The sequence below is a fragment of the Procambarus clarkii genome, chromosome 44, assembly GCF_040958095.1.
Source record: "Procambarus clarkii isolate CNS0578487 chromosome 44, FALCON_Pclarkii_2.0, whole genome shotgun sequence".
Taxonomy (NCBI): domain Eukaryota; kingdom Metazoa; phylum Arthropoda; class Malacostraca; order Decapoda; family Cambaridae; genus Procambarus; species Procambarus clarkii.
The window spans coordinates 27,423,933-27,441,535 of NC_091193.1; the positions used below are offsets into that span (position 1 = coordinate 27,423,933).

At 45.5% G+C, this 17,603-nt stretch overlaps 1 protein-coding gene across 1 annotated transcript in view; it reads right to left on the minus strand.

Annotated features, from left to right (window-relative positions):
• Window positions 1–3,904: 3,904 nt before the first annotated feature.
• LOC123745428 (pseudouridylate synthase TRUB2, mitochondrial) overlaps window positions 3,905–17,603 on the minus strand; it is a 41,535-nt gene continuing 27,836 nt past the window's right edge. The window contains exon 7 of the mRNA XM_045725982.2: window positions 3,905–4,258. Coding sequence (XP_045581938.2) covers window positions 3,963–4,258 — 296 coding nt within the window. The 3' untranslated portion in view covers window positions 3,905–3,962. The remainder of the gene's footprint in view (window positions 4,259–17,603) is intronic.

The following is a 17,603-nucleotide window of genomic DNA, read 5'->3' on the forward strand; positions in this document are numbered from 1 at the left end:
GAAAGACTGATTAAAAAAATAGAGTCTCATGGTATTGGGGGTGCTATATTAAGCTGGATTAGGGCATGGCTATACCAAAGGAAACAGAGAGTTAGTATAAATGGAATCAAGTCAGAGTGGGAAAATGTTGTAAGTGGAGTGCCTCAAGGCTCTGTCCTGGGACCTCTGTTGTTTATAATATATATAAATGATTTAGATTCAGGTTTGAGTAGCAACATTTGCAAATTTGCCGATGATACGAAAATCGGTAGGGAAATTAATTCGGAGGAGGACTCACTATCACTTCAAGTTGATCTAGATAGGGTTTTGAAATGGTCAAAGGATTGGCAGATGCAGTTTAATGCTGATAAATGTAAAGTTCTGAGGTTAGGTAATGATGATAGAGTTACAAGATACGAGCTAGATGGTGTTGTGATTGCGAAGTCGGATTGCGAAAGGGATCTGGGAGTTATGATTAGTAAGAATTTAAAACAAAAGGATCAATGCATAAATGTTCGTAATAAGGCAAATCGGACACTTGGATTTATTAATCGCAGCGTTAGTAACAAGACACCTGGTGTGGTTCTCAAGCTATATCTTGCTCTAGTTAGGCCCCATTTAGATTATGCAGTTCAGTTTTGGTCGCCATATTATAGAATGGATATAAATTCACTTGAACGTGTCCAGCGTAGGATGACTAAGTTAATTCCCCAAATTAGAAATCTTTCATATGAAGAAAGATTAACAAAGCTTAAGTTGCATTCACTGGAAAGGCGAAGAGTTAGGGGTGACATGATAGAGGTTTACAAGTGGATGAATGGACATAACCGGGGGGATATTAATAGGGTATTAAAAGTATCAACACAGGACAGAACACGAAACAATGGATATAAATTGGATAAGTTTAGATTTAGGAAAGACTTGGGTAAATACTGGTTCAGTAACAGGGTTGTTGATTTGTGGAACCAATTGCCGCGTAACATTGTGGAGGTGGGGTCCCTCGATTGTTTCAAGCACGGGTTGGACAAGTATATGAGTGGGATTGGGTGGTTATAGAATAGGAGCTGCCTCGTATGGGCCAATAGGCCTTCTGCAGTTACCTTTGTTCTTATGTTCTTATGTTCTTATGTTGGGAGGAGCCATTTTGGCGAGGGAGGTGGCGTCACATTTGTAGCGTTGGTGTTAGAGGAGTGAGGGAGGGCTGGCTGGGTGTGGCAGCTTATACTTGTAGAGTTCTGGGTGTGTTGATGATGAATGTATATAGTGTGTGATAGTGAATAGTGTGTAAATATGTTGTAAATATACATAAATGAACATGAAACATTGAATATACTGTATGGGAAATATATGTGGACACATTTGTGATGCATGTAACAGTGTCTTGGGATAGTGCCCAAGCGACACAGGCCCGACTAGGCCCAAGAACGGCAATGAGGTAGTGTTCGCAGCCAGGACCCTGTCTGACCACCAAAAACCCCGCACCCGAATGTCAGCCCAAGACATGTTACCAAAGACAACAGCAAGAGCAGCACACTTGCTAACATCAAGGGCACAAGGGAGAAACTGCAGGATACTATAAACCATTCTAGTTTATAGAATGGATATGTATTCACTTGAACGTGTCCAGTGTAGGATGACAAAGTTAATTCCCAAAATTAGAAATCTTTCATATGAAGAAAGATTAACAAAGCTTAAATTTCATTTACTGGAAAGAGAGAGTTAGGGGTAATATAATAGAGGTTTACAAGTGGATGAATGGACATAAAGGGGATATTAATAGGGTATTAAAAGTATCAACACAAGACAGAACACGAAACAATGAGTTTAAATTGGATAAGTTTAGATTTAGAAAAGACTCGGGTAAATACTGGTTCAGTAACAGGGTGGTTGATTTGTGGAACCAATTACCGCGTAATGTGGTGGAGATGGGGTCCCTTGATTGTTTCAAATGTGGGTTGGACATGTATATGGGTGGGATTGGGTGGTTATAAATAGGAGCTGCCTCATATGGGCCAATAGGCTTTCTGCAGTCACCTTTGTTCTTATGTTCTACTTATGATACCTACGAAAAGACAAAGAAAAGGAAGGACCGCCAGCAAAACCCCATACAGCCGCCGAGACAAAGCACGCAGGAGGGACACCATCGGCGAAGCCACCTGACCACCAAAGATGGTGATAGTCTCGAGGAGAATACCGAACCAGCTCCGATACAGACCGGACTAATCATGAGAAGAGGCGGAGCCGGGAAAAACCCCTGGGATCAGACACAGAGCAAGCAGAGACTGAAACCAAGGCTGGCAAGGAACCAGAAGGAACGTCCACCAGGGAACCAGGAACCCCAAACCGGGAAAGAACCAACCCAGGCGAATAGATACAGCCCTTCCGGGAGGCCGAAAGGACCAACAAGGCCAATAACAGGTAACAAGAAGCCGCCGCCACTCGCTGAAAGAGCCGAACCAGGTACAGTACTCTGCAAACAGCAAGGACAAATTTGGCGACGAAAACCAAAGAACCAGATCCAGGCAGAGGCCAATGAGGAAGTGAGCACCACAAGCCGACACCCGAAATGTAAAGCAAAAAACAACTACACCTCAACCCGCAGGAGCAGTGCAAACGGCACCAGCAGGGCAGAACGATGCACACGAAGTAGAATACCAGATAAGGAGAACCACCCAGGACGTGTGCTACACTACACGTCCTGGGTAGACTAACACGCTAACATCAGAACTGCCTTCAGGAACCTGTGTAGGGAATCATTCAGAACCTTGTATACCACCCCTGGAGTATGCGGCCCCAGCATGGAGCCCGTACCTTGTCAAGCACAAGGCGAAGCGTGAAAAAGTTCAGAGTTATGCCACTAGGCTAGTCCCAGAACTAAAAGGCATGAGTGACTAGAACAGGCTGCGCGAAATGCACCACATAACACGAGAAGACAGAAGAGTAAAGGGAGACATGATCACTGCCTACAAAATTCTCAAAAATTGACAGGGTAGATAAAGATAAACTGTTGGTCACAGGTGGTATGCGAACAAGGGGATGCAGGTGGAAACTGAGTACCCAAATGAGCCACAGGGACATTAGAAAGAACTTTTTCAGTGTCAGTAGTTAACAGACAGAATGCATTAGGCAGTAATGTGGTGGAGACAGACTCCATACACAGTTCCAAATGTAGATATGATAAGAGCCTTATAGGCTCAGGAATCTGTACACCAGTGGATTGACAGTTGAGAAGCGAGACCAAAGAGCCAGAGCTCAACATCCGCAAGCACAAATAGGCGAGTACACCAAGGCAAAATGTACTGTCCGGCAAAGGAACACAAGGAAAAGGCCGTAGTCAGGGCCGTAAGCCTAGCTGCTCCTGTCCCAACAAAGGAGCAGGAGTGGGTGAATGGAACCTACAGCCACCAGCAGACATTGCAACACAGAAGTTGGTGGGGATATACAAGAAAATGAAAAAACTCAAGTTCCACATCTGAACAGCGGAACTGTCCAAGCGCAGGGAACTGAACATGTACACAGTCTAACCTAGCATCAACACTAGTATAGCCAATAAGCACATACAGTACTAAGAGACACACGACATGGTATTGAAGTTCTTTACTGGATCTGATCTATTCTGATCCATCAAGTGATCTATGAAATCAGGAGTCCACTGAAGAGAGAATTAACACTTTAAATAGTAAAATAAAGACTAGTTTTCTTTATTCTTAATTTAGATACATTCAAGCTTGGTAGTTTAAGATCTAAAGATATTTTGATTTAAAAGATACTATCTTAAACATGAACAAATCCACAAGGGCCATGTATTTTAAACATTTTAAAGTTTAAACCAAATTTTGTCTTTTTAAAACTTTTTAAGCTTTAAGATGTAAATGCAACTATACATTAGTTTAACATTAAGTCTATAGGTAAATAAACTCCCAAGTAATGAAATCATATATATTTATAAACTATACAAAGCAAATTTACTTATCTAATAAATACTAAAAACAATTGCTACTGTTGGTTTTAATATCCAAATTGTCAGTATGTTCAGTTTCAATATTGATCAAACTGGGTGTCTGAGGTGTAATATTTTTAACCATAGGTTTACAAACACCAATGTTATTGATAATATGTTCCAAAGACCAGTGCTTACGAAGCAGAGCATGGTTGAGTGTCCACGGTCCATGACGAATACAACGCATCTGAGTACACACTGCTGTCGTCTTGAGTTTAAGCCCAAGGTCATGAATCACAAGTTTAAGGTACTCGCCAGTTTCATTGATGCATAACACTTCTGTACAAAAAAGAATGAAGTATCTTAGTTGCGACATAACTAAGTGTAAACAAGTCAACAATATAGAAATATATTCTCTTCATCACTGCCTGGCAATTGGCACTAGGATATACAGGGGTACGTCAGTCTTCGTAGTTAATCCGTTCCCAGAAACGGTACGAAAACCAAAAAATATGAAACCGAAAAGAATTTTCCAATAAGAAATAAAGTAAATTGAATTAATCTGTTCTACACCCCCAAATATATTAACTAAAAAATATATTTTATACAGAATACTCTTAGGTACCTTACCTTTATTGAGGACTCTTGTTGGTGTATGGAAGACAGTGAGGAAGGGGGTTTTCCCTATGTTTTAACACTTGTCTGTAGTGAGACATCACATTGTCTCACTATGAATGATCTTCGTTATTCCTCTATCATCATCCTCACAACTATTTTCTTAGGTTGAACATTACCACTGACTTTCTTGGAACCCATGGCATGATATATAATAAGAACTTTATGTTCAGAAACCAAAAAACCAGCTTTGAATGTAATGAAACGCCATTTTCTGGGTAAGCCCCGGAGGCTCCCTGGAGCTTATCCGGCTAATGTATGTTATATATTAGATCGGGACATTAGCTAAGGAGTTAAGACCTACCAGGGACCAGCGCCAGAACCTGGCCCCTTCAGAGAGGTTTCAGGGAGCAATGGCCCTGGAAAATCCCCTTGTGGTTGGGGTTTTCTTTATCTGCCATTGACCGGGGTTAGGTACCCAGAAAGGTAGGCCTAACAAAACAAACCCCCACATGGTAAAAAACTAAAACAGAAAACCGAACAGAGGTAGAAACTCCCTATAATCCCATGGAAACAAGCAAATGTCACACTTTACTGCCGCGCCGATCGTCCGCGCAGCCCTTCCCACCCCGAGAGGGGGAAGCCTCGGACCTCACCACGCCGGCTGCCTAGCATCAGTTCGGAAGCTAAGCTTCAACCAACGCAAAAAAAAAACACCGACCGGAGGGAAGGAGGGTTGCCAGGGAGCCTCCGGGGCTCACCCAGAAAATGGCGTTTCATTACATTCAATGCTGGTTTTCTGTGGGGAGCTCCTACGGCTCCCTGGAGCTTCATACCCAAAGAAAAGGAAAAGAAAGGGCTGACCCTGGAGGCGGTTGCCACAAACTCCGCAATGCGAAGCCGAGACAACAGGCTGCAACCTGCGACCCAAGGCAACAAGAACGCACAGGAGCAGACACGCTCATCAAGAACGAGCGGCCAGGAACCTGGTTGATACCTAGTTGATGGGGTTCTGGGACTACTACTACTCCCCAAGCCCGGCCCGAGGCCAGGCTTGACTTGTGAGAGTTTGGTCCACCAGGCTGTTGCTTGGAGCGGCCCGCAGGCCCACATACCCACCACAGCCCGGTTGGTCTGGAACGTCTTAGAAAACAGTCTAGTTTTCTCTTGAAGATGTCCACGGTTGTTCTGGCAATATTTCTGATGCTCGCTGGGAGGACGTTAAACAGCCACGGACCCTGATGTTTATAAAGTGTTCTCTGATTGTGCCTATGGCACCTCTGCTCTTCACTGGTTCTATTCTGCGTTTTCTTCCATATTGTTCACTCCAGTATGTTATTTTACTGTGTAGATTAGGGACCTGGCCTTCCAGTATTTTCCATGTGTATATTATTTGGTACAGTGGTACCTCGGAATACGAGTGTCCCTGTATACGAGTTTTTCGGAATACGAGCAGGATTTGCTCAGAAAATTTGCCTCGGAAGGCGAGGGTTGCCTCGGAACACGAGTTTGTTGATACACGTACAGGCCGACTAGCTCGTGGTAGCACGGTGATCGCGCCTCAGTTTAGCAGTGTCTCGTGCCCAGTGACTATCCCGCCTCAATTCTTCACAAGGATTTACATTTTTTTGACGTTTTTTTTTTGGCCATTTGAGCATAAAAGTTGTTATTATATATCTCGCCATGGGTCTCAAGAAAGCCAGTGGTAAGGTTCAACCTAAGAAAATAGCTGTGAGTAGAGGCTACCTACCTACCTTGAGGCTACCTTGAGGTGCTTCCGGGGCTTAGTGTCCCCGCGGCCCGGTCGTCGACCAGGCCTCCTGGTTGCTGGACTGATCAACCAGGCTGTTTGACGCGGCTGCTCGCAGCCTGACGTATGAGTCACAGCCTGGTTGATCAGGTATCCTTTGGAGGTGCTTATCCAGTTCTCTCTTGAACACTGTGAGGGGTTTGCCAGTTATGCCCCTTATGTGTAGTGGAAGCGTGTTGAACAGTCTCGGGCCTCTGATGTTGATAGAGTTCTCTCTCAGAGTACCTGTTGCACCTCTGCTTTTCAACGGGGGTATTCTGCACATCCTGCCATGTCTTCTGGTCTCATGTGGTGTTATTTCTGTGTGCAGGTTTGGGACCAGCCCCTCAATTATTTTCCACGTGTAAATTATTATGTATCTCTCCCGCCTGCGCTCAAGGGAGTACAGATTTAGGCTCTTTAGTCGGTCCCAGTAATTTAGATGTTTTACCGAGTGGATTCTAGCAGTAAAGGATCTCTGCACGCTCTCTAGGTCAGCAATTTCTCCAGCTTTGAAAGGGGCTGTCATTGTGCAGCAGTACTCCACTCTAGATAGCACAAGCGTTTTGAAAAGTATCATCATCGGTATAGCATCTCTAGTGTGAAAAGTTCTTGTTATCCAACCTGTCATTTTTCTTGCAGTTGTGACGGCTACTTTATTGTGTTCTTTAAAGGTAAGGTCTTCCGACATGAGTACACCCAGGTCCTTTACATTGCCTTTTCGTTCTATGTTATGATTTGCCTGCGTTTTGTACGTGGTTTCTGTTTTTATATTTTCAATTTTTCCGTAGCGCATGAGCTGAAACTTATCCTCGTTGAATACCATATTATTTTCTGTAGCCCATAGAAAGACCTGATCAACATCTGATTGGAGGTTTGCCGTGTCCTCTATGTTGCCAACTCTCATGAAAATCCTAGTGTCATCTGCAAAGGATGATACAGTGCTATAGGTTGTGTTCTGGTCTATGTCCGATATGAGGATGAGAAAAAGTACTGGAGCAAGCACAGTACCCTGGGGGACTGAGCTCTTCACGGTTGATGGGCTGGATTTTATTTTGTTGACTATTACACATTGGGTTCTGTCAGTCAGGAAATTGTAGATCCATCTGCCTATTTTCCCGGTAATTCCTTTTGAACGCATTTTATGTGCAATAACACCATGGTCACATTTATCAAAAGCTTTTGCGAAATCTGTGTAAATTACATCAGCGTTTTGTTTGTCTTCCATAGCATCTAATGCCATATCATAGTGGTCCAGCAACTGCGACAGGCAAGAGCGCCCTGTTCTGAAACCATGTTGTCCGGGGTTATGGAGATGCTGTGATTCCATGTATTTTGTGATCTTACTTCTTAGCACTCTCTCAAAAATTTTTATGATGTGCGATGTTAGTGCTATCGGTCTGTAATTTTTTGCCTCTGCCTTATTTCCTCCTTTATGGAGTGGTGCTATCTCTGCTGTTTTTAGTATGTCAGGGATAACGCCAGTATCTAGGCTTTGTCTCCACAGAATGTGAAGGGCCTGCGATAGTGGTTTGTTACAGTTCTTGATGAATATGGAGTTCCAAGAATCCGGGCCTGGTGCAGAGTGCATAGGCATACTGTTTATGGCTTCTTCAAAATCTAGTGGGGATAGGGCGACGTCTGATATGTGATTTGATGTTGGTATCATATCCATGAAAAATTCATTTGGGTTATCAATCTTTAGTGCATTTAATGGCTCACTGAAAACAGAGTCGTACTGCTTCCTCAGTAACTCGCTCATTTCTTTGTTGTCATCTGTGAAAGTTCCATCTCCCTTTCGCAGGGGCCCGATACTAGATGTGGTTTTTGATCTTGATTTTGCATAGGAGAAAAAATATTTCGGATTTCTCTCTATTTCACTGATGGCCTTTTGCTCTCTTTGCCTCTCCTGGGTTTTGTATGATTCTTGTAGCTTGAGTTCAATTGTTTCTATTTCTCTACCTAGCCTTCTTCGCCGTTCTTGAGATAGGGTGCGACTCTCAAGTTGTTCCGCGATTCGTTTTCTTCGCCTATATAAGGAACGACGTTCCCGTTCCAATTTGCATCTCTTTCTCTTTTTTCTTAGGGGTATGCGGTTTGAACATATTTCTAGTGCTACTGAGCTTATTTTTTCCAGGCACTGGTTCAGGTTTGCATTTCCTAGCTGTTCTTCCCAGTTTATTTCTGTGAAGTCCTGGTTTATTTGCTCCCAGTTTATCCGTTTATTATTGAAGTTGAATTTGCTGAAATCTCCTCCACCGGGAATCTGGACTGGTTTTGAAGGTCCATTCCCCATGGTTGTCAGTACTTCAATTAAGTTGTGATCTGAGTAACAGGTATTTGTAATCGTTATGTTCCCGATCAACTCATCATTATTAGTGAAAATGAGGTCCAGCGTGTTCTCCTTCCTAGTTGGTTCTACTATTTGCTGGTTTAAGGCAAACCTATCGCACATCCGTAGCAGGTCATTTGCATGTGCCTGCTCATTTAGGCTACTTCCTGGTATTCTTTCTGATATTACTGTATTAGCCAGGTGCTTCCATTTCAGGTGCCGTAGGTTGAAGTCCCCAAGCAGGATGATGTTCGGAGCTGGATTTGTGAGGTTTTCCAAGCAGTGCTCTATTTTCATTAGTTGGTCTTTAAACTGCTGAGGGTTTGCCTCCGGTGACTTATATACAAGGACAACAACTACATTTAGGATCTCTATTTTGACTATCAGCACTTCCACCATATCATTTGAGGTGTTTAGCAGCTCAGTACAGATGAGTGTGTCTTTGATGTAGAGGCTGACCCCACCCTGAAGCCGGTGTTTCCTATCACATCTGAAGAGATTGTATTCTGGGATCCATATTTCACCATCAAGGTAGTCCTTTGTGTGAGTTTCCGTTAGGGCTGCAAACACTGCATTTGCCTCATGAAGGAGACCATCTATAAAATGAACTTTGTTGGATTTGCGTGTTTTTATACCCTGGATGTTGGCAAATATAAATGATGTTATCGTGTTAGTGGAAGTGCTGGATGCTTTAATTGGTGTTAATATCTGAGGCTCTGGTAAGGAGGCCACTGTGTTTGCGTCCTCTCTAGCATTTGACCGAGTTGGTGGTAGAGTCTGGTCATTTTTAGCCATTCTTCTCCTCCTCCTCTTGCTAAAAAATTATCCCGGTTGATGGAGTAGTGGCTGTTTTCATAGTGGTAGTCTGTCGGTTTTATTCGCCTGGTACCTCTTATATGAAAAGCTGGGCATTCAGCATTGAAGCACTCTTTCCTGTCCAAAGAGTTCTTGCAAATTTCTGGGTGAAAGAATTCACAGCTTTTGGTACATTTACCTGTATTGAGGAGGTTTCTGCACTTTCTAGGGTGATCGTGTGTACATGTTCCATTTATTCTTCCCGATTCCCCATGCTTACAAGTTGCCCATCTGTAATACCAACAGATTTTGGGGCCTTGTTTTGTTTGTTTCCCTCTGCCAGGGACCGCACTCTGCTGCGGCGCCCCCGACACTGTGCTCTGCTCCGGTGCCTGTGACACCGCGCTCTGCTCCGGTGCCTGTGACACCACGCTCTGCTCCGGTGCCTGCGACACCGCGCACTGCTCAGGGGTCCCCGACTCCGTGCCCTGCTCAGGCATCCCCGACTCCGCGCCCTGCTCAGGCATCCCCGACTCCGTGCCCTGCTCAGGCATCCCCGACTCCGCGCCCTGCTCAGGCATCCCCGACTCCGCGCCCTGCTCAGGCATCCCCGACTCCGTGCCCTGCTCAGGCATCCCCGACTCCGCGCCCTGCTCAGGCGCCGCTGCCACAGAGCTCTGTGCTACAGCTGGTTGTACCTTGGTGTCATGTACAGTTTGTTTGAAGACATTAGAAATTGCTATGCAGGCATTAATTAGTAATTCTCTGTTTTCGGCGGGAGTTTTATCCAGGATTTCCATCAATTTCAAAAAAGTTACATCATCCTTTTTGCAGAGCCAGTACACAGAGTGGTCACTGGGACCATTTCTCCTTGAATTGTTAGTCATGTTGGCACATTTTTTGTGTATGGCTGCTGAACAGAGTTGGCATTGAAAGCTCTGTTGGTAATCTACCTTCATGTTGCATTCTATGCACGTTTTTATCAAAGCCATTTTTTGAACACTTCTGTTCAGTGGTGATGGTCTTACAAGGTGGGGTGTTGACCGGTGGGGGAGTTGACCGCGGGTGCTGGCCGTGGGAGCTGGCCGTGGGTGTTGACCGTGGGTGTTTACCAACTTGAGATAGGCCTGGAAGAGGCTGTATGGACGGCCACTGTTGCTACCACGTGTCGCACTCTTAATTTGTTTTGTTCACTTGTTAGATTACATTACTTGCATTTTCCCACTAGTTATCATACAGTAGAGGCGTCTAGTTTCTGTGTCTGGGCACTAGTTACCTGAGTACGTTACACTATTTGAAAGAATACACACACAAGAGGGTACTGGGGTGGGCCTACCTCCAAGTGGCCCTTGTTTACATACACACGACGGACTTATTTTGTGTGTAATTTGTTCACTTGATATTAGACTATGTTATCTTAATTTGTTATAATAGACACAGGTTTTGCATAGAGAGCTTAGCACTATGGGCACTGATTACTTGATGTTTCAATAGCGAGAGATGTGATTTATTGACGACTTGGCAACTATCGCCTAAGGCCTCCTGGCACCACGAGGGCAGGCCTTGACTACACACGAAGTTCACTTATTTTTCCTTTAACACAAACGGTCGGATGGTAATCACTATGATATATTGCTTAATATGTTGAGACACACTTTAAAAGTTATCTGACTGTGTTTAGTTCCTGTATCACTGAAATGTCCCTAGTTATATATTGTTTTCCGCGGAGCTCGCACCGCGTGGCCCTTCCCCTCTCACACCCAAAACACTCTCCTCGGTTTACATGCCAACAGCAGTCATCAGCAAGGGTAAGTAATAGCTTGAACATAGTTTTGTAGGTTTATTTAGATGAATTAGGTATAAAATTTAGTTTGAAGTGAGGTTTTTGGGTAGTCAGGAACGGATTAATTAATTTTCCATTATTTCTTATGGGGAAATTAGCTTCGGATTACGAGTTTTCGGAATATGAGCTGTCTCCAGGAGCGGATTAAACTCTTAAACCGAGGTACCACTGTATCTCTCTCGTCTCCTTTCTAGTGAGTACATTTGGAGAGCTTTGAGACGATCACAATAATTTAGGTGCCTTATCACGTCTGTGCGTGCCATATATATTCTCCATATTCCCTCAATTTCAGCAATCTCTCCTGCTCTGAAGGGGGAAGCGAGTACTGAGCAGTACTCGAGACGGGACAACACCAGTGACTTGAAGAGTACAACCATCGTGATGGGATCCCTGGATTTGAAAGTTCTCGTAATCCATCCTAACATTTTTCTGGCTGATGCAATATTTGCTTGATTATGCTCCCTAAATATTAGATTGTCGGACATCATTATTCCCAAATCCTTGATATGCTGTGTACCTATTATGGGCAGATTCGATTGTGTTTTGTATCCTGTATTATGTTTCAGGTCCTCATTTTTGCCGTACCTGAGTACCTGGAATTTATCGCTGTTAAACATGTTATTTTCTGCTGCCCAATTGAAAACTTTGTTGATATCTGCTTGTAATTTTTCAATGTCTTCAGCAGAGGTAATTTTCATGCTGATTTTTGTGTCATCTGCAAAGGATGATATGAAGCTGTGACGTGTATTTTTATCTATATCTGATATGAGAATAAGGAACAGCAGTGGTGCATGGACTGTATCTTGAGGTACAGAGCTTTTAACTGCGCTTGGACTTGATTTTATTTGATTGACTGTTACTCTTTGTGTTCTGTTCGACAGGAAATTGAGTATCCAGCATCCTACTTTACCAGTTATTCCCATTGACCTCATTTTGTGTGCAATCACTCCATGATCACATTTGTCGAATGCCTTTGCAAAGTCTGTGTATACTACATCTGCATTTTGCTTTTCTTCTAGAGCTTCTATGATTTTGTCAGAAATTACTAAGTGTAGTTACAGGATGAGAGCTACGCTCGTGGTGTCCCGTCTCCCCAGCACTCTGTCATATAATGCTTTAAAATTACTGACGGTTTTGGCCTCCACCACCTTCTCACTTAACACTTTAGTCCGGGCATGACGCAGCATTGCGTCATCCGTTTACTGTTGGTAATCTCGGGGATGACGCAGCATTGCGTCATCCACTAAAATAATTGCCAAAAATCAAGTTTTTATCCGATTTTTGGGGGAATGTTTGGTAACTGTCAACATGGCGAATGCAATCTGTGACTACAATACAAACATGAAAGGTGTTGATCACTTTGACCAAATGATCAAATATTATCACTTCATAAGGAAAACTCACAAATGGACGAAGAAAATGACCATCTATTTTGTGCAAATGGCTATCTACAATGCTTATGTGATGTACAACTACTACACAAAAAATACTAAACTATAATACTACATATACTAAAATACTAAACATTTGTGGGCAGGAATTGGGAGTGTAGCTGGAAGGCGTCTGGGCGCTCACTCGCGGTTAACACATGGCCCGTCTTCAACTCGTCGGCGGGTGGAGCGTGACCAGGTTTTTTATTTTATATGCTAATGTTCCTCTAGAGAATTCTATTGCGAACCCATTGATACCAAAATGAAAGACCTAGGACGAAAATTGAGGTGACCAGAGTGAAAAGAGTGAACACATTTTATCGCTTTTGCGCGCTCCTAGGTAACTCGTTCGCACTCTCTCTGTTTGCTGCGGGTAATTTGCCGGGCTTTTGGAGTTTATATGCATTTAGTGCTGTAGAGAATTCTATTGCGAACACAATGATACCAAATTTAATCTCGTAGGACGAGAATTAAAGGGGATAAAGTTGAAGAGAGTATACATTTTTGAGAATTAACCGACGCTCCCGTGAAACTCTGGGACCCAAATCGCACAGTTGAGGGGAGGCGCGTGGGGCACACCAAAGTGCTAACTTGTTCTAACCATCTACCACTCTATTTACAAAAGTGAATTTTCGTATATTTCTCCGGCAGCTTTGTTTCGTTAGTTTAAATTTATGACCCCTTGTTCTCGAAGTTCCGGGTCTCAGAAATTCTTCCCTATCAATCTTATCGATTCCTGTTACTATTTTGTACGTAGTGATCATATCGCCTCTTTTTCTTTTATCTTCTAGTTTTTGCACATTTAATGCCTCTAATCTCTCCTCGTAGCTCTTGTCCTTCAGTTCTGGGAGCCACTTAGTGGCATGTCGTTGCACCTTTTCCAGTTTGTTGATGTGCTTCTTAAGATATGAGCACCATACAACCACTGCATATTCCAGCTTTGGTCTAATAAAAGTCGTGAACAATTTCTTTAGTATTTCTCCATCCATGTACAGTGTGTCCTCACTTGAACGAACTATATGGGGCGAAGCCGATTCGTTCCAGTGCGGAATTCGTTCCATCCGTCCAGCCCCAACAACCTTCTTATTTTTTTTTTTTTAAACATATGCCAGGACACATTAGTTTGTTTCTTTGTTGTGTGGTGCTTCATTATAATATCTTTCATGCTCTTTTGGTGTCAATAATAATCTGAGATGCGAGAATCACCATCCCCCACCCCACCCACACCATCCCCCACACCACCCACACCATCCTCCACACCACCCACACCATCCCCCACACCACCCACACCATCCTCCACACCACCCACACCATCCTCCACACCACCCACACCATCCTCCACACCACTCACACCATCCTCCACACCACCCACACCACCCACACCATCCCCCACACCACCCAGACCATCCCCCACACCACCCACACCATCCTCCACACCACCCACACCATCCCCCACACCATCCCCCACACCACCCACACCATCCCCCACACCATCCTCCACACCACCCACACCATCCTCCACACCACCCATACCATCCCCCACACCACCCATACCATCCCCACACCACCCATACCATCCCCCACACCATCCCCCACACCACCCACACCATCCCCCACACCACCCACACCATCCCCCACACCACCCACACCATCCTCCACACCACCCACACCATCCTCCACACCACCCATACCATCCTCCACACCACCCACACCATCCCCCACACCACCCACACCATCCCCCACACCACCCACACCATCCTCCACACCACCCACATCATCCCCCACACCACCCACACCATCTCCCACTCCACCCACATCATCCCCCACACCATCCCCCACACCACCCACACCATCCCCCACACCCCCACACCATTCCCAACACCACTAACACCATTCGCCACCACCACCCACACCATACCCCACATCATCCCCCACACACCCCACATCACACCCCACACCACCCACATCATCCCCCCACACCCAACCACACCACCCACACCAACCCACCCACACCCAAACCACACCACCCACACCAACCCACCCACACCACCCAAACCATACCACACCACCCACACCATGTATTGAAACAGCAGGCTTGGAAGCGTCTCAACTCGCCCGACAAAAAAAAATGATGGGTTGACAGGTCTCCTCTCACACCTCCAGGTTTCCCCCCTCCCCACCCCCCAGGTACCCGGCCATACACACCACAATGCCAAGTCAGCTATTGTTTTCTTCAGGAAACAATAAAACGTGTTAATGATTAATAATGTATATTAATACAACATATTTTGGCATAAATATTTTACAGCTAAGATTGAGATTTAAAATAGAGTATGAATGAGAGGTTTGGCAGCCATGCGTGGTCACCACCCTTCTCTCTCCACTTCCACCTCCCCTGACAACACCTTCCACCACTGACCCCACCTGCCTCTTTCCACCACCTGCCTCCCCTGACCCCACCTGCCTCCCCTGACCCCCACCTGCCTCCCCTGACCCCACCTGCCTCTTTCCACCACCTGCCTCCCCTGACCCCACCTGCCTCCTCTGACACCACCTGCCTCCCCTGACCCCACCTGCCTCCCCTGACCCCACCTGCCTCCCCTGACCCCACCTGCCCCCCCCCCCTGACACCACCTGCCCCCCCCCCCTGACACCACCTTCCTACCCTGACCCCACCTGCCTCCCCTGACACCGCCTGCCTCCCCTGACACCGCCTGCCTCCCCTGACACCGCCTGCCTCCCCTGACACCACCTGCCTCCCCTGACACCACCTGCCTCCCCTGACACCACCTTCCTCCCCTGACACCACCTGCCTCCCCTAACACCGCCTGCCTCCCTTGACACCACCTGCCTCCCCTGACACCACCTGCCTCCCCTGACACCGCCTGCCTCCCCTGACACCGCCTGCCTCCCCTGACACCGCCTGCCTCCCCTGACACCGCCTGCCTCCCCTGACACCGCCTGCCTCCCCTGACACCGCCTGCCTCCCCTGACACCGCCTGCCTCCCCTGACACCGCCTGCCTCCCCTGACACCGCCTGACTCCCCTGACACCACCTGCCTCCCCTGACACCACCTGCCTCCCCTGACACCGCCTGCCTCCCCTGACACCGCCTGCCTCCCTTGACACCACCTGCCTCCCCTGACACCGCCTGCCTCCCCTGACACCGCCTGCCTCCCCTGACACCGCCTGCCTCCCCTGACACCGCCTGCCTCCCCTGACACCGCCTGCCTCCCCTGACACCACCTGCCTCCCCTGACACCACCACAAATGATGCCAGCCACCTCACCAAGGCCTAACGTTCACACGACCTGTGCTTGTTTTATTGGCCTCCTCAAAATGTATTCTAAATAGGTAGGCTGTTAGAGGAGGGAGGGAGGGATCCAGGAAACAACCCCCCCCCCTCCCACCCCCCCACTCCCCCAATGGCTCAGGGAGCGACCGGCTGGCCACACAATGCCAGCTGTTATCTACACCCCAATTGTATTAAAAATTCTGTGAAAAGGAAATGTGTTCAAACTGTTTAAAATATGTACTGTATATATTACAATTTTCACCATTATTATTGCTCCAATATGACATTTTTCTAATAAAAAGGCTATTTTCAGTGTAGATAATGCGATAATTATCATTAAATTGACTCTTGGCATCTGACGACGAGAGGAGAGTGAGTGGTCTCTGTGGTCAGGTGGAGGAAGGAGGGTGGGGGGGCGGGGGAGCACGTGTTGCCTCCTGACAACAACTCTCTCACCAATGCCCCCCTGACACCATTTTATCACCATTTCTCCCTAGAAACAATGGGTAGGGATAATAAAACACTACATAACTGTTTACACTCTGGCGAATCATAGTTGATGACAGCCAGCTCTGACGCTCGGCCTCGGTGACCGCTTAGACGAACATTCCTCACTTAATCGAACATTTGTATGTTCCACTGAACATTTGGTACCGAATTCAATTTGTTCGGCTCTTCCGGGAATTCGATAGAGCGGGGTTCGTTAGTCTGAGGAAGCACTGTATTTAAAAGCAATTCTGAGGTTAGAAAGTGTAGCATAGGCTCCCCGCACAATGTTCTTAATGTGGTCCTCAGGTGACAGTTTTCTATCTAGAACCACCCCTAGATCCCTTTCTTTGTCAGAATTCTTTAAAGATTTCTCACATAATTTATAGGTTGTGTGGGGTATATGTTCTCCAATTCCTAAATTCCATAACATGGCATTTATTCACATTAAATTCCATTTGCCAAGTGTTGCTCCATATACTTATTTTGTCCAGGTCTTCTTGTAGGGCATGACAATCATCTAGGTTTCTTATCTTCCCTATTATCTTATCATCATCAGCAAACATGTTCATGTAATTCTGTATTCCCACTGGTAGATCGTTTATGTAGACAATGAACATTACCAGTGCAAGAACTGAACCCTGTGGTACTCCACTCGTAACATTCCTCCAATCCGATACCTTGCCTCTGATTTCGGCTCTCATTTTTCTGTCAGTTTGGAAATTTTTCATCCATGTTAGTAGCTTACCTGTCACTCCTCCAATATATTCCAGTTTCCAGAACTACCTCTTATGGGGAACTCTGTCAAAAGCCTTTTTTAGGTCCAGATAGATGCAATCAACCCAACCATCTCTTTCCTGTAAAATCTCTGTTGCTCGATCATAAAAACTGAGCAAGTTCATTACACAGGATCTTCCAGATCAAAAACCATACTGTCTGTCTGATATTATATAGTTTTCCTCCAGGTGTTCTACCCATTTAGTTTTAATTATTTTTTCCACTATTTTGACTATTACACTTGTCAATGATACAGGTCTATAATTAAGGGGGTCTTTCCTGTTTCCACTTTTGTAGATTGGAACTATGTTAGCCTTTTTCC